The sequence below is a fragment of the Anolis sagrei genome, chromosome X, assembly GCF_037176765.1.
Source record: "Anolis sagrei isolate rAnoSag1 chromosome X, rAnoSag1.mat, whole genome shotgun sequence".
Lineage (NCBI taxonomy): Eukaryota > Metazoa > Chordata > Lepidosauria > Squamata > Dactyloidae > Anolis > Anolis sagrei.
Window position 1 is genome coordinate 90721147 of NC_090034.1, and position 22363 is coordinate 90743509.

The 22363-nt window shown below is 41.2% G+C and overlaps 1 protein-coding gene and 1 pseudogene across 1 annotated transcript in view; both read right to left on the reverse strand.

The window, feature by feature from the left end:
- Positions 1 to 483: 483 nt before the first annotated feature.
- LOC137094826 (potassium-transporting ATPase alpha chain 1) overlaps positions 484 to 22363 on the reverse strand; it is a 34943-nt gene continuing 13063 nt past the window's right edge. The window contains exons 7-23 of the mRNA XM_067460704.1: positions 21774 to 21891; positions 20942 to 21210; positions 20227 to 20425; positions 17998 to 18107; positions 17294 to 17428; positions 15438 to 15630; positions 13722 to 13897; positions 12804 to 12940; positions 11730 to 11880; positions 8823 to 8991; positions 7638 to 7792; positions 5427 to 5550; positions 4787 to 4932; positions 4479 to 4612; positions 2649 to 2750; positions 937 to 1028; positions 484 to 512 (exon numbers count right to left, since the gene is read on the reverse strand). Coding sequence (XP_067316805.1) covers positions 484 to 512; positions 937 to 1028; positions 2649 to 2750; positions 4479 to 4612; positions 4787 to 4932; positions 5427 to 5550; positions 7638 to 7792; positions 8823 to 8991; positions 11730 to 11880; positions 12804 to 12940; positions 13722 to 13897; positions 15438 to 15630; positions 17294 to 17428; positions 17998 to 18107; positions 20227 to 20425; positions 20942 to 21210; positions 21774 to 21891 — 2439 coding nt within the window. The remainder of the gene's footprint in view (positions 513 to 936; positions 1029 to 2648; positions 2751 to 4478; positions 4613 to 4786; positions 4933 to 5426; positions 5551 to 7637; positions 7793 to 8822; positions 8992 to 11729; positions 11881 to 12803; positions 12941 to 13721; positions 13898 to 15437; positions 15631 to 17293; positions 17429 to 17997; positions 18108 to 20226; positions 20426 to 20941; positions 21211 to 21773; positions 21892 to 22363) is intronic.
- On the reverse strand, positions 1509 to 1615 carry LOC132782207 (U5 spliceosomal RNA; annotated as a pseudogene).

The window sequence follows — 22363 nt, forward strand, 5'->3', positions numbered from 1 at the left end:
CTCTTTTCCAACTCTCAAATTCTGTGATAAATGAGGCTAAACAGCAACCATTTGTGTCATGAAATTTTATTTTTAATTCTGCTCTTCCTAGGGAAGGATGCAGTTATGTAAGGCTCAGTCTTGTCCACCCTCCCATCCATTTTGCTGAATTTTTAAATCTTTGTCTTGAGTTAACTAACTTGGTTATTAATAATTATTTTTATAAGTCATAGACATTCTCATAATGCAGAATTCTGTGGTCAGGACCAACTTGGCTGCCACATTAGCAGACACAGAATCCTGTTAATTTCCCCTCCTCCTTTGCACACTAAAATCTCAAACAGTTTTTTTAAATAAAGCTATCTCTGAAAAAGGTAAAAGATGAAGCAAGCTGGACACGGCCGAAAATCAACGACAGAGCCACATCCTTGATTCCTTGTTGTTTCTTGCCTCTTGCCCTGGGGAAATGTTGACACCAGGAAGAAATTGACTGTCCATAACATTTTAGTAGTAGAGTTCTTTGTCCCACCAACCTGGAAGAAGACAGAATGAATGGGGTGAATTCAGAGCCATAGAAAGTGGTGAAGAACTCTTGAGTGAATAGGCCTCTGCCATCTTTAACATCTATCTAGTGTCTTAGAAAATATGTGCATTTTTACCTTAGCTTGGCAGTTTGAAGCTGAGAAAAGACAAAGGCAGAGAACTTGCTGGAAGGATGGATTTTCCTATATTATTGACCTGCTTATTCAGTTAATCAGTTAATTTGGGTTTCCTTTGCTTCTGCATCTTCTAACTGCCATCATGGCCCCCGGATAAGAGCTGGCCCCCAACAACATTTAGGGGCCCAGGCTGGATGCCACTGTTGTGCTGGTGGACTGAAGCAGCAGTTGTTATATCTACATGGGGGGACCAATCCTTTGTTCGTTTTTTCACCTCCCATTTCCACCAATAACTTACTTCCAGGATGTCTTCGGACTCCCAGTTTTCTAATTTCATCATAGACAAAGATGAGAATGCCGAAGGGCATGGGGACTAGCCACCACTGGAATCTAGAAAGGTCCAGGTAATGGAAGAAAATTAGTTTGATGCACATTGCTATAAAAATCTGGGTGATTGTTCAATTATGACTGTTTTGTGTTAGATGGAAAATATTTGAGTATCATTAATGCAAGAACCAGGCTTTCATCTTAAATTGTAGTCTAGGATGCTTGAGATGGGCAGCCCAATGCTTTCTTCTAGTCCAGTGGTTCTCAACCTCTTGGCCCCCAGCTGTTTTGGCCTTCAACTCCCAGAAATCCTAACAGCTGGTAAACTGACTGGGATTTCTGGAAGTTATAGGCCAGAACTCCAGGGGACCCACAGGTTGAGAACCACTTCTAGTCTCTAGATCACCAGGCTATTATGATTGCTCTCCATGGTGCTGAATGACATATTGGAGCAATATTAGGCCTATCAGACAAGTTGCTGGACTGTACCTTACATGAAAAGTAAGGGATGATGGGAGTTACAATCCAACAGCATCCAGAGGGCCACAAAATGCATATTTGTAAGGCCTAAGATACACAATTCTGAAGCTCCACGGAAATCTTTAGTAAAAAGCGAAAGATTTATACGATCTGAAGAGAAACCAGTGTATGAAGCTGTACTGGATGGCGTACTAGATAAAAATATGGGCAGTATATAGCTCTTTAGACATTGTTGATACTGGATAGGGACAGGGAGGGCTAAGCTGTAGCACAATCACTATACATAATAATTACATAGCAAAAGTTTACATAGCAAAAGTAAACATCTTAAGACTATAGTAATAATTTTATAATTATGTAATGTCTCACAAGGTGTATGAGACAAAATCCCTTTCTCAATAAGTTTGGAATACAAGATTTCACAGGCGATGACAACCGAACAGGAGATGGGAAATGGAAATAAATCTAGTGATTAGAGGATTTTTCTGTTTAAGTTGCAAACTAAGAGTTTTTTGAAAGATTTGGTATAAAATGTGCTATGTTTTGAAGGATTTAAAGATGTAATGCAGGAAGACATAAAACAATGTGTAGAGGCAGATCCATTTAAGGAAGTTTTTTTTTTACTACTGAAGACAGGAAGGTTGGAGGAATGAAGGTCAAAGACAGAGATAAGGCAGCAGAAAGATAAGTCAGTTTTTTTATCGTGTCAGAAGCAAGAATTGGCAGTCTGCAGAGATGTTACTCAGGGGATACCTGGATGTATTGCTATTCTTCTCTCATGTCCCTGCACGGGAAGCTGGAGCTGACAGACAGGAGCTCACCCTATCTTGCGGACTCAAACCACCAACTTTTAAGTCAGCAGTTCAGTCAGCTGAAGAGTTAACCCATTGAGCCACTGTGGCTCCTAAGATATGTCATGAAACAAGGGTAGAGAAAGATGAGAGCTAGTGTGGTGTGGTTAGAACATTTGACTATGATGCAGAACATCCAAATCCAAGTCTTGATTAAGATCTGAAACCAATTCAACAAACTTGGGTCATTGCCATTTTCTCAGACTGACCTACAGAGAACCAATGCTAGAGGAAGTAATTGGGTTTTTCCGATGAAGCAGCCATAGTCTTTTCTGTGGAGTGTCCTAGATTAATGATTTGGAGGTACCGATGGGTCTTTTCCAGTGCAATCTCAATTAAATTCAATTCTTACCGTATGGGCATGAAGTTGAAGATATTGGGCATACCAGGGCAGTAGCAGAGGAAGCAGCCCAGGCAAATTTGGAACACAATAGCAATCACCAGGATTTTGTTTCTGAAAAAAGGAAAGGAATTTATTTATTATTTATTTATCACACTTATATCTTGCCCTTCTCAACCCCGAAGGGGATTCAGGGCAGGCTTACAAAGGCAACAATTTGATGCCGCATGTGCACATATCATCGAAAAATAAACAACACTTTAAAACATTAAAAACCAACCAATTAAAAACATCACATTAAACAACTTAAAATCACACAATCCAAGTCATCATTCAGAGCCAGTCAGAGTCGTCAATGTTAATTCATAGTCTCTTATTGCAGTGCTCCCTTTACTGAACAAAGGCCTGATTCCAAAGCCATGTTTTCACTTTCCTTCTGAAGGCCAGGAGGGAGGGGGCAGATCTAATGTCAATGGGGAGGGAATTCCACAGCTGAGTGGCCACCACTGAGAAGGCCCGATCTCTCATTCTCAACAGTCGTGCCTGCGAAGAAGGTGGGACCAAGAGCAGGGCCTCCCCAGATGATCTTAAATCTCCAAGGTGGTTCATAGAGAGAGATACATTTGGACAGATCATAGAATCATAGAATAGAACCACAAATATCAAAATCCATACTTCTGGCCCCCAAAACTCCTTTAACTTAAACACGTGGTTTAATTATATACAAATATATATGGCAACTGAACTCAATTGAGCTTAACTCTGAGAAGACTTGGAGAATTGGATTATTGAGGCTATTAACAGCACGATCTTACACATGTCTTCTCAGTCGGATTTATAGTTGTCTAAAAAAGAGATACAGAATTACATTAATCTTTCATTTTCCCCTCTTATCTTAGGTGTTTATTAAGATTTCCAATACTTAAGTCTAAATGAGATTATGTTACGGAAAAGCTTAAGAAAGTTATTTTATGAGTTAAAAGTCTCAGAGTCCTATAGTCAGCATGTCAGGTGTACTTTAGATCTATTTTATTTATTTATTTACTATTTTTATACCCTGCTCTCTTTCACCTCAAAGAGGATTCAGAGTGGTTTACAAGTATATACAATATATTATATCATTAGCATTGCACAATATAAGTATTATATATTACTATATTGTACTATACCACTATAATGCAATATTATTAGTAATATTACATGTAATATATAATATATAATTATTATATTGTTATAATTAGTATTATATTGTATTACATAATATTATGATCAATATTATATGTACATATAATATATTATTAGCATAGCACAATATTAGTATTATATATTACTATAGTCCGCTATACCACTATACTGCAATATTATCAGTAATATTACATGTAATGGATAATATACAATTACTATATTGTATTATTATTAATAGTATTATATTGTATTACATTATAATATTATTATCTAGAGAGTTCACTTCAAAAAAGGAAAAAAGTCAGTTACCGTATATACTCGAGTATAAGCTGACTCGAATATAAGCCGAGCCATTTAATTTTACAATTATAAAATAAAATAATAAATGTAATAATAATAAAGTAAAATAATAATAATAAATAACACAAAATAATAAATGTAATAATAATAACAACAATAACAACAACAACAGAGTAAAATAATAAATAAGCTTGACTCGAGTATAAGCCAAGGTGGACTTTTTCAGCCTAAAACAAGGGTTGAAAAACTAGGCTTATACTCGAGTATATACAGTAATTTTATGAATTTGTAAAATCTGGGTGGTCAGGCATCTGAAGCAAGTAGGGTTTGACAGAGGCGTATGGTGCTCCCACCTACCGGAAGAATCCTTGCTGGAAGACAGAAAGACGTCGTGTTTTACGGATGAGGACATCAGCAATCTGGCACATCTCAATACTAATGAAGAAGACGGTGTAGCACGTATACTCCTGGTACAAGCGCTGCCCAAATGTCTGCAAGGGGGAAGAACAGCCAATGCATTGAGCGATCCTTTCTCAGTTTCTCTACTTCTCCCCATAAGAGCCATATCTAGGGACAGCACTACTTTTTGGAGTGGAGAAGCGGTATCTTCTGTTTCCTTTTTGGGAACCACATGTCTGGAGGTCAGAAGTGGCCTCTCTACTCACCCACTGTTGCCCATAGCTGTCTTCGACATCTTGGAGATGGTCATTCTCCCAGTCAGCGCGAAGGCCCACACACTTCAGTGGGTACCACCCCTCTTGGGCCATGGCAGTGAAGTAGTCCGTGAAGCCTGCAAATGACTGGATGGCTCCTGGTTGGTGGCAAAACACAGGTGGATTTGGATCAGAGTTTAGCCAATCCCAAATGAAGTGGGGTCTTTAAAGCTATACTTCACATATTCAAAAGTTGGCAGGCTGCAGCATTTCGGGACTTTTATTGTGCTGCTCATTCTGTTGAAAGGAACTCAAAAGTCTTACCCTAATGGCACCACTGCCTTAAGGAACGGGAGACGACAGAAGAGAAACAAGCATTAAAGGGTAGTTCCAGAGATAGTTGTACTATGACCTCTATAACATCACACCAATGGTGTGCACTAATGTGGGAGGATGGGTGTTATAGCCCAACCAAATTTGGAGGGCTGCTGGTCCTCAAACACCACCATGATTTCCTTGATGCCAAAGGAAGAACCAAACTAAGCCTACATTGCTGTTTCCTTACAGCAATAGGAACAAATCCCAGGAAATGTATCCTCCCTCTCTTTTCTCTAAGTACCAGCTTCTACCTTCAACTCTTAATTATACATACCAATCTGGAAGTAGGAATACACAGCCAGGGCTTCATTGACCAGGCGGTCCCGTCGCGGGTTGCGTGGCTTCAGGTGCATTATGTCACTCTCTGCTTTCTCGTAGGCCAAAGACACAGAAGGGAACTGAGGAATGAAACAGGAGTGGAGAAATCAGAAATAATGCAGACGTCTCAGCAGAACCTTGTTATCCTGGTTTCAGTTCCCGCAGAGACTACTGCATACCACAAATGATCCCTAAACCTTTGGATAGAAGTTCCATAGATTAATCCACAATCAGGGGTGAAACCATTAAAGAAACCAATCAACATTTCGTGCCATTTATTGCTACCTCAATGAACAGCCCTAGTCAATTCACAGCTGATACATGGCATGTAACAGGCTTCTGTGTATGGACTGGTGTGAGTGAATCTATATGTGAGGAAATGTTCACAGCCGTTCTGATCCTGAATGTCCTGTAACTTAAAAAAAAAGAAATCAGATGTATCTTTCATTATTTTTATTACAAAACGAGCCATCCCCTGCCACGCACTGCTGTGGCCTAGTCTGTGTATATGTGTTTTGTGTGTATTTGGATATGTATATTTATGTGGTTATGTGCATGCATTGTAATGTACGGTATTTTTATTTTTTGACTTTTTAAGTCTCTTCTGCCATAATTTTATGTGATGGTCACTCATTGGCCTGATAGGTGTCTTGTGTCCAAATTCCATGTCAATTCGTCCAATGGTTTTTGAGTTATGTTAATCCCACAAACGAACATTACATTTTTATTTATATAGATTTTAAGAGACTAGACAAATTCTCTGCCAGCCAATTGTTCATTTCAGCTAATTATGCTTCCACCTCTTTCTTCAATTATATTTAACCAATGCACCCAACTATGTTGGCCACACATTTAATATATGAATTATGCATTGTTGAATGAAGAAGCTTCACTTATTTGTGTTTAATTTTCTGCCCATTGATTTGATTGTGGAGGCTCCCCATGTTTGGAAGCAAAAAGCTCCTAGTTTCTTTGCTTTCTGCATAATTTGTTGGAAATAGCAACCTTTCAAGCCTTCATTATTTGTTTGTTAATATATGTATTTGCTAACCTGTATTGACTGTCTGTCTGTCTGTCTGTCTGTCTATCTATCTATCTATCTATCTATCTATCTATCTATCTATCTATCTAGATTTGCCAGTTTGACTGATCTCTTTGGTGTGGGAGGGGCTACAGACATGTGATTGTACTGAGCCTGTTCAGACTCAAGACTCCATTTTATTATCAGTATCCTTTTGGACTTCAATGGAAGCAGACGTCATTTTGGATTGATGCAGGAACAGTTTACTATACATTTGCTTTGAGAAGCAGTGATTACAGTTATACAGTTTGGACTTTGATAACATGTATACTAAAAGACTTTGGACTATGTACTATTGATTAACGATGATGCCCTGTATTCTCAATACAGAGAAACTACATCCTGTTTATAAATGTGCCTGTATCCTGAATTAATATAAGATGTTTATGAGTAAACAAGATAGTAAACAAGATAAGACCTTTTTTTTTTGTCTCTGGGTGCATATTTTTAAACTAAGAGGTTTCAAGGGAGAGTATATGTTTGGCACAACTGCAACTTCAAAGAAACATTTTCAAAACTCTGCTAGCTAAGTATATGTTTTTTTGTGCAGTGGCATGTCTTTGTCCCTGGCAGTTCAAAGACATGGTTTATCAGTTTAACAGCTGAGTTACCTTACCTGTGTGATATTACATGAATGCTTGTGAACATCACAATGCCGTTTTTCCAAAATAATTTCTCATTTTCTTTATTATATTATCTGTGTGATCATAAGGCAGAAATTTATGAAAGCCCCCCCCCCCCCATCCCAAATGCCACTGCTCTGGCTTCAAGGAGAGGGAAGCATCAGCAGAAATACCTTTTCCTACTACCACTTATTTTTCCTTCTCTGCCCCACCTTTGTGTTTTAAGCTTGAAAACATGGAACTGTCATAGTAATAATTTTTGAGCTACTCTGAGAGCCAACATGGCTGAAAAGCAGCATAAATAGTTTGAATAAATAGTAAATACACTTGAGATGATCCAAGAGAGAGGAACACTCTGAAACATTCAGTTTAAAAACGATATTTGGGTTCAACTGAAAGGGTCAGAAGACCTATTCCCCTTTCTTGCTTCTTTGAAGTTCTGAGTTATGAAACTTTCACTCACAATGTCTGTGCAGAGTTCAATGAAGAGGATGGTGATGCAACCAAGAGGAAGGGGCACACTGACAGTGATGTAGATCAGGTATGGTGTCAGTTCTGGGATGTTCTTGGTCAAGGTGTAGGCAATGGATTTCTTGAGATTGTCAAATATGAGACGTCCTAAGAAGAAAGAAAGAAATAGAAAAAAATCAGAACATGTCAGGTTACCAAGATAAACCATGATAACAGAGTAATAGGAGCTCCCAGTGGCACAATGGGTTAAACCTTTGTGCCAGCAGGACTGAAGAATGACAGATCAGAGGTTCGAATTCAGGGAGAGCATGGATGAGTTCCCTCTGTCAGCTCCAGCTCCCCATGCGGGGACATGAGAAAAGACTCCCACAAGGATGGTAAAACATCAAAACATCCGGGCATCCCCTGGGCAACAGCCTTGCAGATGGCCAATTCTCTCACATCAGAAGCGACTTGCACTTTCTCAAGTCACTCCTGATATGAAAAAAATAGAGTAATAGACAAACACAATTCTTTGCTTCTGTTTTATATCAATTTCAGAATCTTTACAGCATTCATAGCTGTTGTTTATTATGCAGCAAGAATTCATTTATTGATCTGCCCTGGTTTCTTAACATCTCACAGCAACAACCAATGGCTCAGGTACCAGTGTAGATCCCAATTCAGTGACACTTATTTGAATGCAAGAACAATTTCCGTTGTCATCTTGTATATTATAATTACATGACTGTCACTGTGCTTTTTGTATTTTTAATTAACATTTTATCTAGAGGATGTATTTTTCAATTGTCTTGTATAGTTCTATTATTCCTCCTTCCCTCTGTTTATGTATGTGTACACATACATATTTTAGATTGTATGCTTCTAATAGGACCCATTATTTTTGCTTGTGTTATTGTAAGTGCCAAGTATACTTGATGGCACTGTATCAATCAATCAATCAATGATAATGATAAACATAATCATCCTGCTGCCTCATTTAAATTGACTGTCAGAAAATCATGTGTTTTTCCCCTCTCATTTATTCAATTGTATCATCAGTTTTCAGACTACACAATGTTTTTCATTTATGCATTTTGTGTCAGCAGAACACACAAAATACTTCCCATAGCTTCCTTGCCCCTTATATTATATTATATTATATTATATTATATTATATTATATTATAAGAACAGACCCTGCTCAACACCAGTGACGATAGAGGCAAAATTGTCATCCAGCAAGATCATGTCAGCTGCGTTCTTAGCTGCGTCAGAGCCAGCAATGCCCATTGCCACACCGATATCGGCTTTCTTCAATGCTGGGGAATCATTGACCCCATCTCCTGTTACAGCCACAATTGCACCCTGCAAAGAAGAAGAAGGATTTTAGGATATACAAAGTGAAATGTAAAAGAAAATACATGCATGGTCAATAGCAGCTCCCTCCAGAATCCCTTACTAAGCTTTCATGAATAGATAAGCCTGCGTCATCAACTCCTCCCAGTATGTAAGTGGTTCCCAACCTTTTTTGACCAGGGACCACTCTCCAACATTAGTACCAAAAGGGTTACAAATCAATTTTGGTCAACTTTAGATTCAGTTTGGCTATTTGGGGTGCTGATTCAGAAAAATGCATTGGATGGACCACATGAGCTCTAGTTTCTGATACAGACCATATGCCCTCCAGTAGTAACCATCTGCTCACCCACAGAAAACCATATTTAATAAGACTTGGCACTATAAGAAGGTTTTGTGAGACCAGTCGCTCTTGTTGCAACGGTGTAGTAACGGTGAGGCCGCAGACCATATGTTAGTTTTTGTGGACCACTGGTGGTCCACGGACCACAGATTGGGAATTACTGCAGCACGTTAACTCCCTTTCCCAGCACAGATCTAGAAATCTGGCCACCAACATGAAAATCAGAAGAAAGGTGGAAGCTGATGAAGAAAAAAAAAAACGTCCCTAGGGGCATTTAGAGGAAACTTTCAAATGGCCTCTAGATGGATAAAAAGGTTTTTGTTACTTATGCAAGACATGAGCTGATTGTTCCATGTCATACATCCATATTGTTACTTTGATAAAAAAACTTTACTGAAGCTTATTAAACCGCTCTTCTTTTGGTTATGTAGGAACCCTTCCTTTCCCTTGCCTTATTATTGCTGCTTCTGGTCCCAAGAAATAATAACTGAGAACATATCTTTCTTATCTAAGGAATACCTCTATAGCAGTGGTTCCCAACCTTTTTTTGACCAGAGACCACTTTGAACAAGGACCACCTTGACCAGTGACCACTTGACCAGGGACCACTCTCCAACATTAGTACCAAAAGGGTTACAAATCAGTTTTTGGTCAACTTCAGTTTGGTCATTTGGGGTGCTGATTCAGAAAATTGCATCGGATAGACCACATCAGCTCTAGTTTCTGATACAGAACATATGCCATCCAGTAGTCGCCATCTGTTTGCCCACAGAAAACTATATTTAATAATCTAGAGCTGATGTGGTAGTAATCTTCCATGGATAGCCAGCCTCTTCCTTTCTGACATCCCCGTTGTCTTGGCACTATAAGAAGGTTTTGCAAGACCAGTTATTTTCATTGCTGCATGGTTTCGAGGCAACACTGTAGTAATGGCGAGGCCACAGACCATATTTTCGTTCTTGTGGACCACTGGTGGTGCACGGACCACAGATTGGGAACCACTGCTCTATAGAATGCCAAAGGGTACTTGTAATCTATTCACCCACTCACCCATTCCTTCCTTTCAAGATGCGCCATTTCCTCCTTCATTTTTCTTCACTAACATTCAGTTATCAATTAGGCCTGGGTAACAACGCAAAAATTTGTTTCTAAAATCGATTTGTAATTGGGGTGTTTTTTTGTTTCGATATTTAAAATAATTACAAAATTTTCCAAAAAAAAAGTTCGGTATTTACGAAATTTCATAAATATTTACAAAACATTTTGTAAAGATGGCGCCTTTTTTTTCAATATTTTTAAAATATTTTTAAAATTTAATTATTAATTTAGTAGAATAGGGAGGAGAAATTATTATTGAGGGAAGGCAGGCACTCACTCTGGCGGGCCCTCTCGCTCGCCGCTCGCTCGCAGCTCGCCCTCTCGCTCGCCCTCTCGCCCTCTCGCTAGGATGGGTTCCTTCCAGGAGGGGCTCTTTTTCCCAGGCTGCCAAACTACAACTCCCAGGATTCTACAGCATTGAGCCAATGTGGTGCCAAACCTCAACCAGGCTGCAGTGTAGATGGCTGCAGGATGGAGGGGTTTCCTGCCTCGAATTGAGAGAGAGAGAGAGAGAGAAGAGGAAGCAAGTGAGCCTTCTTTGGAAGAGAGCTCAGAACCCCCCTGCGAAAGGTGAGAGAGAGAGAAAGAAGAGAAAAGGAAAGAAAGAGAAGGAGACCTCCCTCTCGCCCTCTCGCTCGCCCTCTCGCTCGCCCTCTCGCTCGCCGCTCGCCCTCTCGCTCGCCCTCTCGCTCGCCGCTCGCCCTCTCGCTCGCCCTCTCGCTCGCCTCTCGCCCTCTCGCTCGCCCTCTCGCTCGCCGCTCGCCCTTGCCCTCTCGCTCGCCGCTCGCCCTCTCGCTCGCCCTCTCGCTCGCTTGCTCAGCCGGCGCCGAGAGAGGAGAGCTCCCAGCAAGCCAGGCGGCCATCTTACGTATTTCCGAAATGGACGGAAATACAAAATTTTTTGGCGCCTGCCGTTTTGATATTTAAAAACACTTCCAGGTTTAAAAATAAGTTTTGTAATCGTTTTGTAATTCAAAAATTAACGAATTTTTTAACGAATTACGAATTAACGAAACGAATTGCCCAGCCCTATTATCAATCCATGCCCATTAAGGATGCTTGGTTCTTACTGAGACATTTTGGTCACTATCCATCCATCCTCATTATCATTTAATTTTTCAAAGCATTTTTGAAAATCTAAAATTTTAGTGATTCTGCTGGCATTTTACTCTGGTAAAGTGTCATAAGGATAAAACTGTGGGTCATGCATTCTAATATTTTTTGGAAAAATCAATTGACTAAAAAAGTATGAGAAAGAAGGAACTGATAAAATAAACAACACACGCAGCTCTCCCTCCAGTTTTACCAATTTCTGACAGCTTTCAACAATGATGAGTTTTTGCTGAGGAGAGGTACGAGCAAAGACCATCTCCGGATGCATCTTCAGGATCTCCACCAGCTCCTCAGTCTCCATGTCTTTCAGCTGACCCCCATTGACCACACATGCCCGGGCATCCCTAGATATGGAAGCAGAGAAAGTGAGAACCTCAGGCTCATATATTAAATGGTAACCTTGCTATGACACTCTTACGCATATAGTGCTATCCCTCTTTCTCTTGGTTGTACCATGTTCTCTGGTAACATATGTGAGGGCTATTAACAATCCAGAAAGATAGTTAATATCTTTAACCAGAAAATCTTGCCGATCAAAAGGTCGACAGTTCAAGCCCGGGTTGGAGTGAGCTCCTCCTGTCAGCCCAGCTTCTGCTCACCTAGCAGTTCGAAAACAGCAATGTGAGTAGATAAATGGGTACTGCTTTGGCGGGGAGGTAATAAAAGGTGCCCATGTGCACATGCTGGAGATTCGATCAGGAGAACGTCTAAGGACAACATGGAAGATGGAGCAACAACAACTCCCTGTGACTAGAGTCGAGCACAGCTCCAGATGCCTGAGACAGAAAAAGATGGGAAGCCTTTACCTCTGTTTATGTACTGTCTGTTTTTGTTAATTGTAGAACACTGAATGTTTGCCATATATGTGTATTGTAATCCGCCCTGAGTCCCCTTGGGGAAATAGGGCAGAATATAAATAAAGTGTGTGTGTGTGTGTATGTGGATAGACAGCAGAGGGGTAAATAAATTTTGTCTCTTCAAACATTTTGGACTTCATTTCCTGGAATTCACAGCCACTATGACCAACACTAAAGGTTTATGAGGGCATAGTCCAAAGCAGCACCAAGGTGAACATTGCTTAGTTTCAAGATCAGAAGAGACCTGGTGTCTTTAGGGTATCTAAGTTTCCCTGCCAAATATAGACAATTGGACGGCATGCCACCCCAGTTGATTAAAAAAAGCCCTGGTACTTGGACTCTAATGACAGCCGTGACATTGCAGTTGGATACTGTATTAAAACTTGATGACTACATGTTTAGATGCTTACCTCTTATTGACTTGTTCCACAGGAATACGTAGCCGAGTAGCAATATCTTCAACTGTTTCACTGCCCTCTGAGATGATGCCCACACTGGCAGCAATGGCCTTGGCAGTGATGGGATGGTCTCCTGTCACCATGATGACCTAGGAATGGAAGGTGGAAGGATGCAAGAGGATTAAGAATCTTTCTTAAAGCTGGGTAGGATGCTACTTTTAGTTATCAATTCATATGTGTGTGTGTGTGTGTGTAGCCTGCATATATATATAATAAGCCTGACTAAATAGTTAATATAATTTAGTAATCAGACTGTTGGCCCAAGAAGCTGATCTTTCACATTACAATTGTAGCAAAAAGTAGTCACTTAGGAGCAAATGTGAGGATATGGTTGAGCAAAATTCCCTTTAAAATTTAAGAGGTGAACACAATTAGTTCCATGTGTTGTCGAAGGCTTTCATGGTCAGAATCACTGGGTTGCTGTGAGTTTACTGGGCTGTATGGTCATGTTCCAGAAGCATTCTTTCCTGGCATTTTGCCTGCATCTTTCTCCCACCCTGAATATTCCACATATATGTAAACCCAATTTTTTCCTAGTTTCCAACAGACCTTTCAACCTCTGAGGATGTCTGCCATACATGCAAATGAAATATCAGGAAATAATACTTCTGGAACATGGCCATGCAGCCTAGAAAACTTACAGCAACATACTTGGTTCCTCTGAGAATTTTAAAATGAGTCCAGTCAGTCTCAACCAGGTTTTTATAAAGGCTTCCATTCCTAATGCAACACATAGTGAAATGAAGTGGGAACAACTCTTCCCCCCCCCCCCCAGGTGTTTTTAGGCCTTTGTGGTAGTTTTTCTTAATGAGTTTCCTGTGGAGGGATTGCCTTAGAAATTTAAGTTTCTCAGAACAGACACCAGCATACCCGGATCCCGGCGGTGCGGCATTTCATGACGGCATCCGGCACCGTGGCTCTAGGTGGATCGATCATGGAGATGAGGCCTGCAAAGCACAACCCACTGGTGGGGAAGTTCATTTCATCGCAGTCAAAGTTGTAGCCACGAGGGAACTCATTTTGAGGAAGGTAAATGTGGCAGAATCCTGTGGGCAAAAGAGAGAACGGGGTGAGACCTACTCCTTGCCATAAATCCCACCATGACTCTTCTGCTACTATTCAGAGTTGCTGCTATAGTACACCATTGAACTTGTGCTGCTATGTGTTAGTATCCTTTCCTCTCAAGCTCCCTGGGTTCCCAGCCACCCTTGCTTAGGGTCACCAGATCTCAGGACCTGGATGTGAATATTAGGATCTGCCCCCTGTCTCCAGTTCATAGGCAAATCTCAAACCAAGATAATTACCATGAGAAGTGTGTCAGAAATATTAAAAATTAATTAGGTATTTTAATTACAAAAATGTGAGATAAGCACTGAACGAATTAAATGGATGCAACGACTCAGCAAAAGATGCAGTTCAATATAAACAGGTGTGCCTCTAGCTTAGTAGGCCTCTGTGTTAGTTTGCCTCAGTGTGTGAGAGGTGTCAGTCTGAGGTAGTTTGAGCAGGTCCCAGTGGGAGAAAGGCCTCAGTATGAGGTAGGTCTCAGTGTTAGTAAGCCTCAATTTGAGAAGGCCTGGTGTGAGAAGCTTTGGTGAAAGAAGCCCCAAGTGGAAGGCCTCATGTGTGAAGCTCCAGCTTCTTCTCACACCATAAGTTTGAGAAGAAGCTCTGTGAGAGTGAAGCTGTTTATCTGCATGAGAACGTAGCCCAGTGTGGAAGTAAAGAAGGAAGTATAAAGAACTTTATTTGTGTTATGGAAATCTTGTTATTGAAAATAGTGTGACCATATTATTTTACTACAAAGAAAATAAAATTGGTCTGTGTGTTTTTGTTCTTTTTATCATTTTGGGCTACTGGTGCTGGGTCATGCTGCTATACATTGATGGGGAAGATTTTTTTTTTAATAATCCCATTTGCCCAACAAAGTGTTATTTGACACATGTATTGTGCATGGTTTTTTTTACCTGAATGGTATGCTCTAAACAAACATGGTGGGTGCTTAATGGCATCATCTTGTGAAATCCTGGTGGCTGATTCCCTGGACCAGTTATAGTATAGTATGACTTCCATATCCATGAGGAATATGTACCTGAACTTATCATGAAATAGGAAACCATGGATAATAACAAGCTGTATTGAAACTACTTCTGCTGGAAGTTACTGTAGAGTCTTGCTAGAAAGGTTACATCTAGCAAAACCATACCATACCTGAAAGATCTAGAAAGTTTTAGTCTGTTAGATGTGTGTAGGTGACACTACAAGTATCAGTCCTGAAGTTATGGGAGTCATACTGTACTAACCATCAGGACAAGGGCAAGGGAACTTGAGGCTGTCTCTTAGATTTTCCTATAATGCTACTGATGTTAGCCTCCCTTCCAAGAATTATGAAGTATTTGAAAAGCTGGCTCAGTGCTATTCACAAGAGTATTGCTGTTCCCAAATAGGCCCAGAAGGCAACTCAATAAAGGAGGGCTCCTTTCTTTAGCAAGAGCTCTTTCGAGTCTTGAGCCAGTCCTGACAGAACACAGACTTCCCTCTGTGGAGTCCTCAGTTCACTCCTTGCCATGGCCCTGCTCCACTTACCAAGCACACGCTCTCCCAGTCCACCAAGGTCCATGTAAGCTGTTTGGAAAGCTTCCTTCCATTGCTCATCAAGGGGCAACTCTTGGCCCTTGATCATGATGGTGGAACAGCGTTCCAAAATGCGCTCAGGAGCACCTTTCATCACCAGCAAGTAGCGTTGGTCTCGAGGGTCTTCTAACTCATGGATGGAGAGCTGCAATAAAATGAAAACATGGGTGTGCATGAGAAGTCATTAGAAAAATAGGTAATTTGTGTTAATGGCCATCTGAGTGGTGCAAAACTGAAGCCCAGGGATAGGGTAAAATCCCAACCTGATAGGACTCTACATACATTTTTTGGTTACCCACTCTATTCAAAACATAAAGCCAAAACATACCCGCAGTGCAAAATGAGGAAAGAAACAGTCTTTTTCTTGTTATACTAATACTCGCAGTGCAAAATGAGGAAAGAAACAGTCTTTTTCTTGTTATACTAAATTTCAATTTACAAAGAATTCTTTCAAAAAATAATTCATAAAAATGTTCAAAGATATGACTTTCCACTGACATTCTGTCCTCTGTTCTCTGACAGTACTGCATGTATCCATTCAGGTCTATTCCATCCCATTTCCACATGAATAAATGCTACCACTCCCAATGCCAAAAACATTTCCATATGATTGTTTGGTTACTATTATTTATCAGTGTAATTGCTATTAAACAAATAGTTTTTAGCATGATTTCTAGCAAAAACCTTTTTATCTCATAGAGTACAGTGATACCTTGACTTAAGAGTTCAAGTTGCTCTATCACTGAGCTACTAACTCAAATTACTCATATCTCAAAGTGGATTTTCCCATTGAAATGGTATTAATCTATTTTGATCCCCAAATCCCCCCCCCCCAATTTTGTTATAACATTTTTTATAAATTCCCAATAATGAATAAATGTACATTCACATGAAACAATAAAAAAGAAAGACCAATTTTAAAATGGTAGAAGCACAATGTTGTGGCAATGAAGCACAAAGTGAAGAGGCAGAAGCATCATTTTCTTCATACTGTACTCATTCCAGCCTCCCTCCTTCCCTCTCTTGCTCTCTCTCCCTCTTCATGAAGGAAAAAAACCCACACAAAATAACTATACCAGGAATAAAAACCACACAAAATCACCTAACCCAAAGTTCCTCAAAGCGGAGAAGAGTAAAGCAGAAAGAAATTTCCCAAAATGGACACGAGGCACAGAGGCTGCTCCCTTGAAGCCCTAAAGCCCTGTACTCTTGTACTGGCGCTCCCTCTGGTGCTAGCTCTTAACTCAAAATGCAACTCTTCTGTCAAAGTGAAACTCAGGCCGAGTGACAGCTCTTAACTCAAAGTGTTCTTCAGTTGGTATGTTCTACTGTACATTTCCATATATGTATTTCATCCTAAAATACATATTAAAATGTACTTTATCTCTGGACCTTTTTTTTTTTTTTTTTTTTAGTTTAGCTCTGAGAAATTTAGAAAATTTTGTTCAATTCTTTCTGGTCTTTTTCCCAACTGGAATAGGCACACTGTGCCAACTACTCAATAGTGACCACATGCTAATGTAAATTTGACTGATTCAATGCAGTTATTCAGGTCGGAGTAGCAATAAAATCCAGGCCTTATATTCCAGATGGTGAGCTGCAGATTGGCTTTGCTTGTATGCGAATTGACCAGTGTCAAATTCCTCAAGCACCCCTGCCAATGGTTCAGATGCAATTGCTTCAGAAGACCCAAGTTGTCCTTTCTTTGCCTTTCCAATGAATTATGAGCTACAGTGAAAGGGCTTTCAATTGGTCTCAGAAGTTGGTCCAGCTCATGGAACCCAGGGAAGGGAGTGGCAGCTGCTAACCTGGAACTTGTTGGTAGAGTTGAAAGGGATCTCACAGGCTTTTTTGTAGCGCTCCCTGTACTCCATCACATTGCCAAGGGTGATTTCAGAAAATTTCAGGAGGGCAGTCTCAGAGGCATCTCCAATCACAATCCTCTGTGGGTTGGAAAAGGACAACAACAAAGACACTGGTGATTACTCTTGAAATTCTGACCTTTTGCATTTTGCATGAATGGGGTAAACACATCATGATTTCTAGACTTCTGCCTCCAAGCAGTGCCACATAGATACACCAAACAAAGCTTTTCTGTTCATGAAGGACCTCTAAATGTTAGAAAGCACCACAAAATATATTGACATGATGTCTGTTTTTTTTTGGGGGGGGGGGGTAATAATAAGAGGCGTCTTAGACCTGACACAATTTAGGTCATCAGGCAGGATGGGTAGCAGAAGTCAAGGTTGAGGGCCTTGGTCTCCCAGATAGATGTTGACTAGATCCATGTCTAAATAGCTTCAGCCAAAGCATGGAAGTATAGAATCATAGAGTCATCAATTTGGAAGAGACCTCATGGGCCATCCAGTCCAACCCCCTGCCAAGAAGTAGGACGATCACTTTCAAGGCACCCCTGACAGATGGCCATCCAGCATCTGCTTAAAAGCCTCCAAAGAAGGAGCTAAAGGCATTATCTGAAGACCCATATTCACTTGCCTTGGATATTCCTTACCTTTGGAATGGGTACATCATCCTGGCCTGACTTGAAGAAGGCCCGATTACAAAGGCTCACCACTTTGCAGAGTGCTCGCCATGTCTCTGATGACTGGTCAAAACTCTGTCCTGGAAGAGAAAGAGAGAATTGTGGTATCTAACAAGGTTCTATGAAAGAGCTTAGAATCATACAGCCCTCCAGACTTATTGGACACTAAGTCCTTTTATCCCTGCTGAATATAGTCAGTGGTGAAAAATGCCAAGAACAGCAGTCCAGCAACATCTGGAGGGCCATATTATTTCTGCACAAGTTTTTGTATATTAGCTGTGAATAGTGCTGGGTATTCACAGAGCTTGGACTGCTTGGGTAGCTCCTATGCAAACACCACTTCAGGGAAATGCAGTCCCCCAACCTCAAAAAATTAAAAATTCAAAAATCTCCAACAAGAGGGGGGGGGGGGCTTTCAATACCAAGATATTCCTCCCAAGTTTTAGTGAAGAGAATGAATAGAGTGTTGGGGTGGGGGGAGTGAGAGAGAGACAGACAAAGACAGATACAGAAACAGAGAGATAGGGGGTGGCAAAAATATGAGAGAGAAAGAAGTGGCTCAAATCCTCACTAAGTCTTGTTCCGCCTATGGCCCGTGTGTGATTTCTGAGGTTATACATTATATACTTCAGGGAATAAGGCTCTGAATCAAAGTATGTGTGTACACACCTTCATGTCACCTGTCAACATATAGAATCGTAAAATCATAAAGTTGGAGAGACCTCGCGGACCATCCAGTCCAACCCTCTGCCTAGAAGCAGGAAAAACACATTCAAAGCACCCTCAACAGATGGTCATCCAGCCTCTGTTTAAAAGCCTCCAAAGAAGGAGCCTCCATCACACTACGGGGCAGAGAGTTCCACTCCTGAACAGCCCTCACAGTTAGGAAGTTCTTACTAATGTTCAGGTGGAATCTCCTTTCCTGTAGTTTGAAGCCATTGTTCTGCGTCCTAGTCTCCAGGGCAGCAAAAAACAAGCCTGCTCCTTCCTAACTATGACTTCCCCTCACATGTTTATCCATGGTCCTCATCATGTCTCATCTCAACCTTCTCTTCTGCAGGCTAAACATGACCAGCTCTTTAAGCCACTCCTCATGGCAACCTCACTAATTTTATAAGGTTTTTTTTAAAGGTAAGGAATACTCAAGAGGTGGCTTCTCCAGTTACTTCCTTAGCATCCAGGTACTAACCAGAGTTGACCTTATTTATCTTCCAAGATCAGGGAGGATCTGGTGCTTTTAGAGCAGAGTTTGTCAACTTCTGTTCCCCAGATGATTTTGGTTTTCAATTCCCAGAATTCCTAACAGCTGGTAAATTGGCTGGGATTTCTGGGAGGTGTGGGTCACAAACATCTGGAGACCCCAGTTTGAGAACCACTATTTTAGAGTATTAGGGTAAAATAAAAAGCCTCCCTCCTTTTCCAGTTTAGATAGATTTATGTTGTTTATGATTCTATTGTCCTCCCAACTCTGCTATATGCCTGCGAGACGTGGACTGTCTACAGACGTCACATGCAACTCCTGGAACGATTAGATAAGCACTGCTTCCGGAAAATCCAGCAAATCTTTTGGGAAGACAAGCAGAAAAATATCAGTGTGCTGGAAGAAGCAAAGACCACCAGCATTGAAGTGATGGTCCTCCGGCATCAACTCCGCTGGACCAGCCACGTTGTGCAGACACCCGACCACCGTCTCCCAAAGCAGTCGCTCTACTCCAAACTCAAGAATGGAAAACGGATTGTTGGTGAGAAGGAAAAGAGATTTAAAGATGGGCTCAAAGCCAACCTTAAAAACCCTGGCATAGACACTGAGAACTGGGAAGCCCTGGCCCTTGAGCGCTCCAGCTGGAGGTCAGTTGTGATCAGCAGTGCTGTAGAATTTGAAGAGGCACAAATGGAGGGCAAAAGAGAGAAACGTGCCAAGAGGAAGGCGCATCAAGCCAACCCTGAACGAGATCGCTTTCCACCTGGAAACAATGCCCTCACTGCAGGCGAAGATGCAGATTAAGGATAGGACTCCACAGTCACCTGCGGACCCACCAGTACATTGATCTTGGAAGACTATCCTACTCGTACAACAAGGAATAACCTAAGTAAGTAAGTAAGTAAGTAAGTAAGTAAGTAAGATTTATGTTGCCTCAACAGCCAGCTCTGTCTTGTGTCCTTGTGGCATGACTCTCTTTGCTAAATATAGCTCTATACCTGACTGGTCTTCTGTCGTGTCTGCTGTATGGATGTGGTTGTCGAACCAAAGATGGGAGACTGTCATACGGTTCTGTGTAAGGGTTCCAGTTTTATCAGAGCAAATGACGGAAGTCGAGCCCAGCGTCTCTACAGCCTCCAGGTTCTTTACCACGCAGTTTTTCCTGGCCAGACGCTTGGCTGTGAGGGAAAGACACACCTGAAGAAGAAGAAGAAGAAAAAAAAAGGGGGGGGGGAAGGTAACTTGGGATGAAAATATCATATGATATTATGAGTGAATGAAGCTGTCTTTTGAGGTCACTTGTCCATCTAGTACAATGGTTCTCAACCTGTGAGTCCCCAGGTGTTTTGGCACACAACTCCCAGAAATCCCAGCCAGTTTTCCAGCTGGGTTACTGTATGTTTTTGGGGCTGTATGGCCATGTTCCAGAAGCATTCTCTCCAGACGTTTCACCTGCATCTGTGGTAGGCATCTTCAGAGATTGCCATAGATGCAGGTGAAATGTCAGGAGAGAATGCTTCTGAAACATGGACATACAGTCTGAAAAATTTACAGCAACCTAGTGATTCTGGCAATGAAAGCCTTCAACAACACAGTCTACGAGCTGTTAGGATTTCTGGGAGTTGAAGGCCAAAACATCTGGGGACCCACAAGTTGAGAACCACTGATCTAGCACATGATGTTTTTGTCACCTGGATGGAGAGGAATACTTACTGTGACCGTTGCCAGAAGACCCTCAGGGACATAAGCCACCACAATGGCCATGAAGAACACCATGGCTTTGAGGAAGGGGTAGCCGATCACCATAGCGACAACAAAGAAGGTGGCACCAAAAAAGATGGCCAAGCCAGCGATAATATCCACAAAGTGCTCGATCTCAATGGCAATGGGCGTTTTCTCATTCTCTACTCCTGAAGCCAAGCTAGCAATACGTCCAATGATGGTGCGATCACCAGTGCTAATGATGATGCCTGTAGCTGTGCCTAAGGGTGGAAAAAAAGGATATTGGTTGCCTAATTCTGCACAAAAATAGTAAATATGCAGGATAATTTTTCACATTTTGCTTTGGGGAACTACATTTCAAAGCATGGGGTGAGTTTCATACAAAACATAACCAAGGGCAAGTCAACATGGGCAGGACAACTTGGACTCATCTTGAATTTACTGCTGGATGTCTCCACATCATTCATTGAGTTCTGGTGATTATTGTGGGCCTTTGCTTCACTTTTGGCAAAGTTGGAGGACACCCAGGTGCATTTGTAAATGGCAAATCCAAATAAAAAATAGGTGTCTTGTGTAGTTTGGTCCACAAGGCTGGAGGATTTCCATCTTAGGAACATGAAGAATATTCATTATTCATCACCCCCACAAAGAAATGCTTTCCTGCCAAAGGGGAAAATGGTACCTTCCAAATTCTTTGCACCTTAAGTCTCCATATTTTCTCCCCTGCAAACTTTGTCTGTGGATCCACAGGGACTGGGGGTGACCATGAACCAGCTTCCCACATGAATCCAGCGTTCTCTCTACAGAAATCACTCCTTCTTACCTTCTAAGCACATGGTCGAGAAGAAGGCAATGTTCCTGGTTTCCAAGGGACTCTCATGGGTGCATTCTGGGGCTCTTGTTTGGGGTTCTGATTCTCCTGTCAAAGAGGAATTATCTACCTGGGGAAAGAAATAACCCAAAGGAGACATACATTAAAGCCAAATTCATGTGCAACCAATGGAATCGTGCACACACATCCCTTCATATAGAAGAGTTTTGCATATGGCTTTGGTTTTCATTCTCAAACAAAATACACTCCCTTGATAGGGAACAATTGAAGTCATTCTACATATAACTAGATCAGGACTCAATCTGACGTATACTGTGTATTATGAATGGGTGACTGTAAAGCCCTCTAGATGTTGTTGGAATACGGTTTTCATCATCCTCACCACTAACTATAATAGATGAAGAGTTCAATAATACCTGGAGTACTACTTGTTCCCCCTCACTGTTGAATATTATTATATTTTTTGGGTCAGGAGCAACTTGAGAAACTGCAAGTCACTTCTGGTGTGAGAGAATTGATCAACCTTAAAAACAAGGACATTGCCCAGGGGACGCCCGGATATTTTACCATCCTGTGGGAGG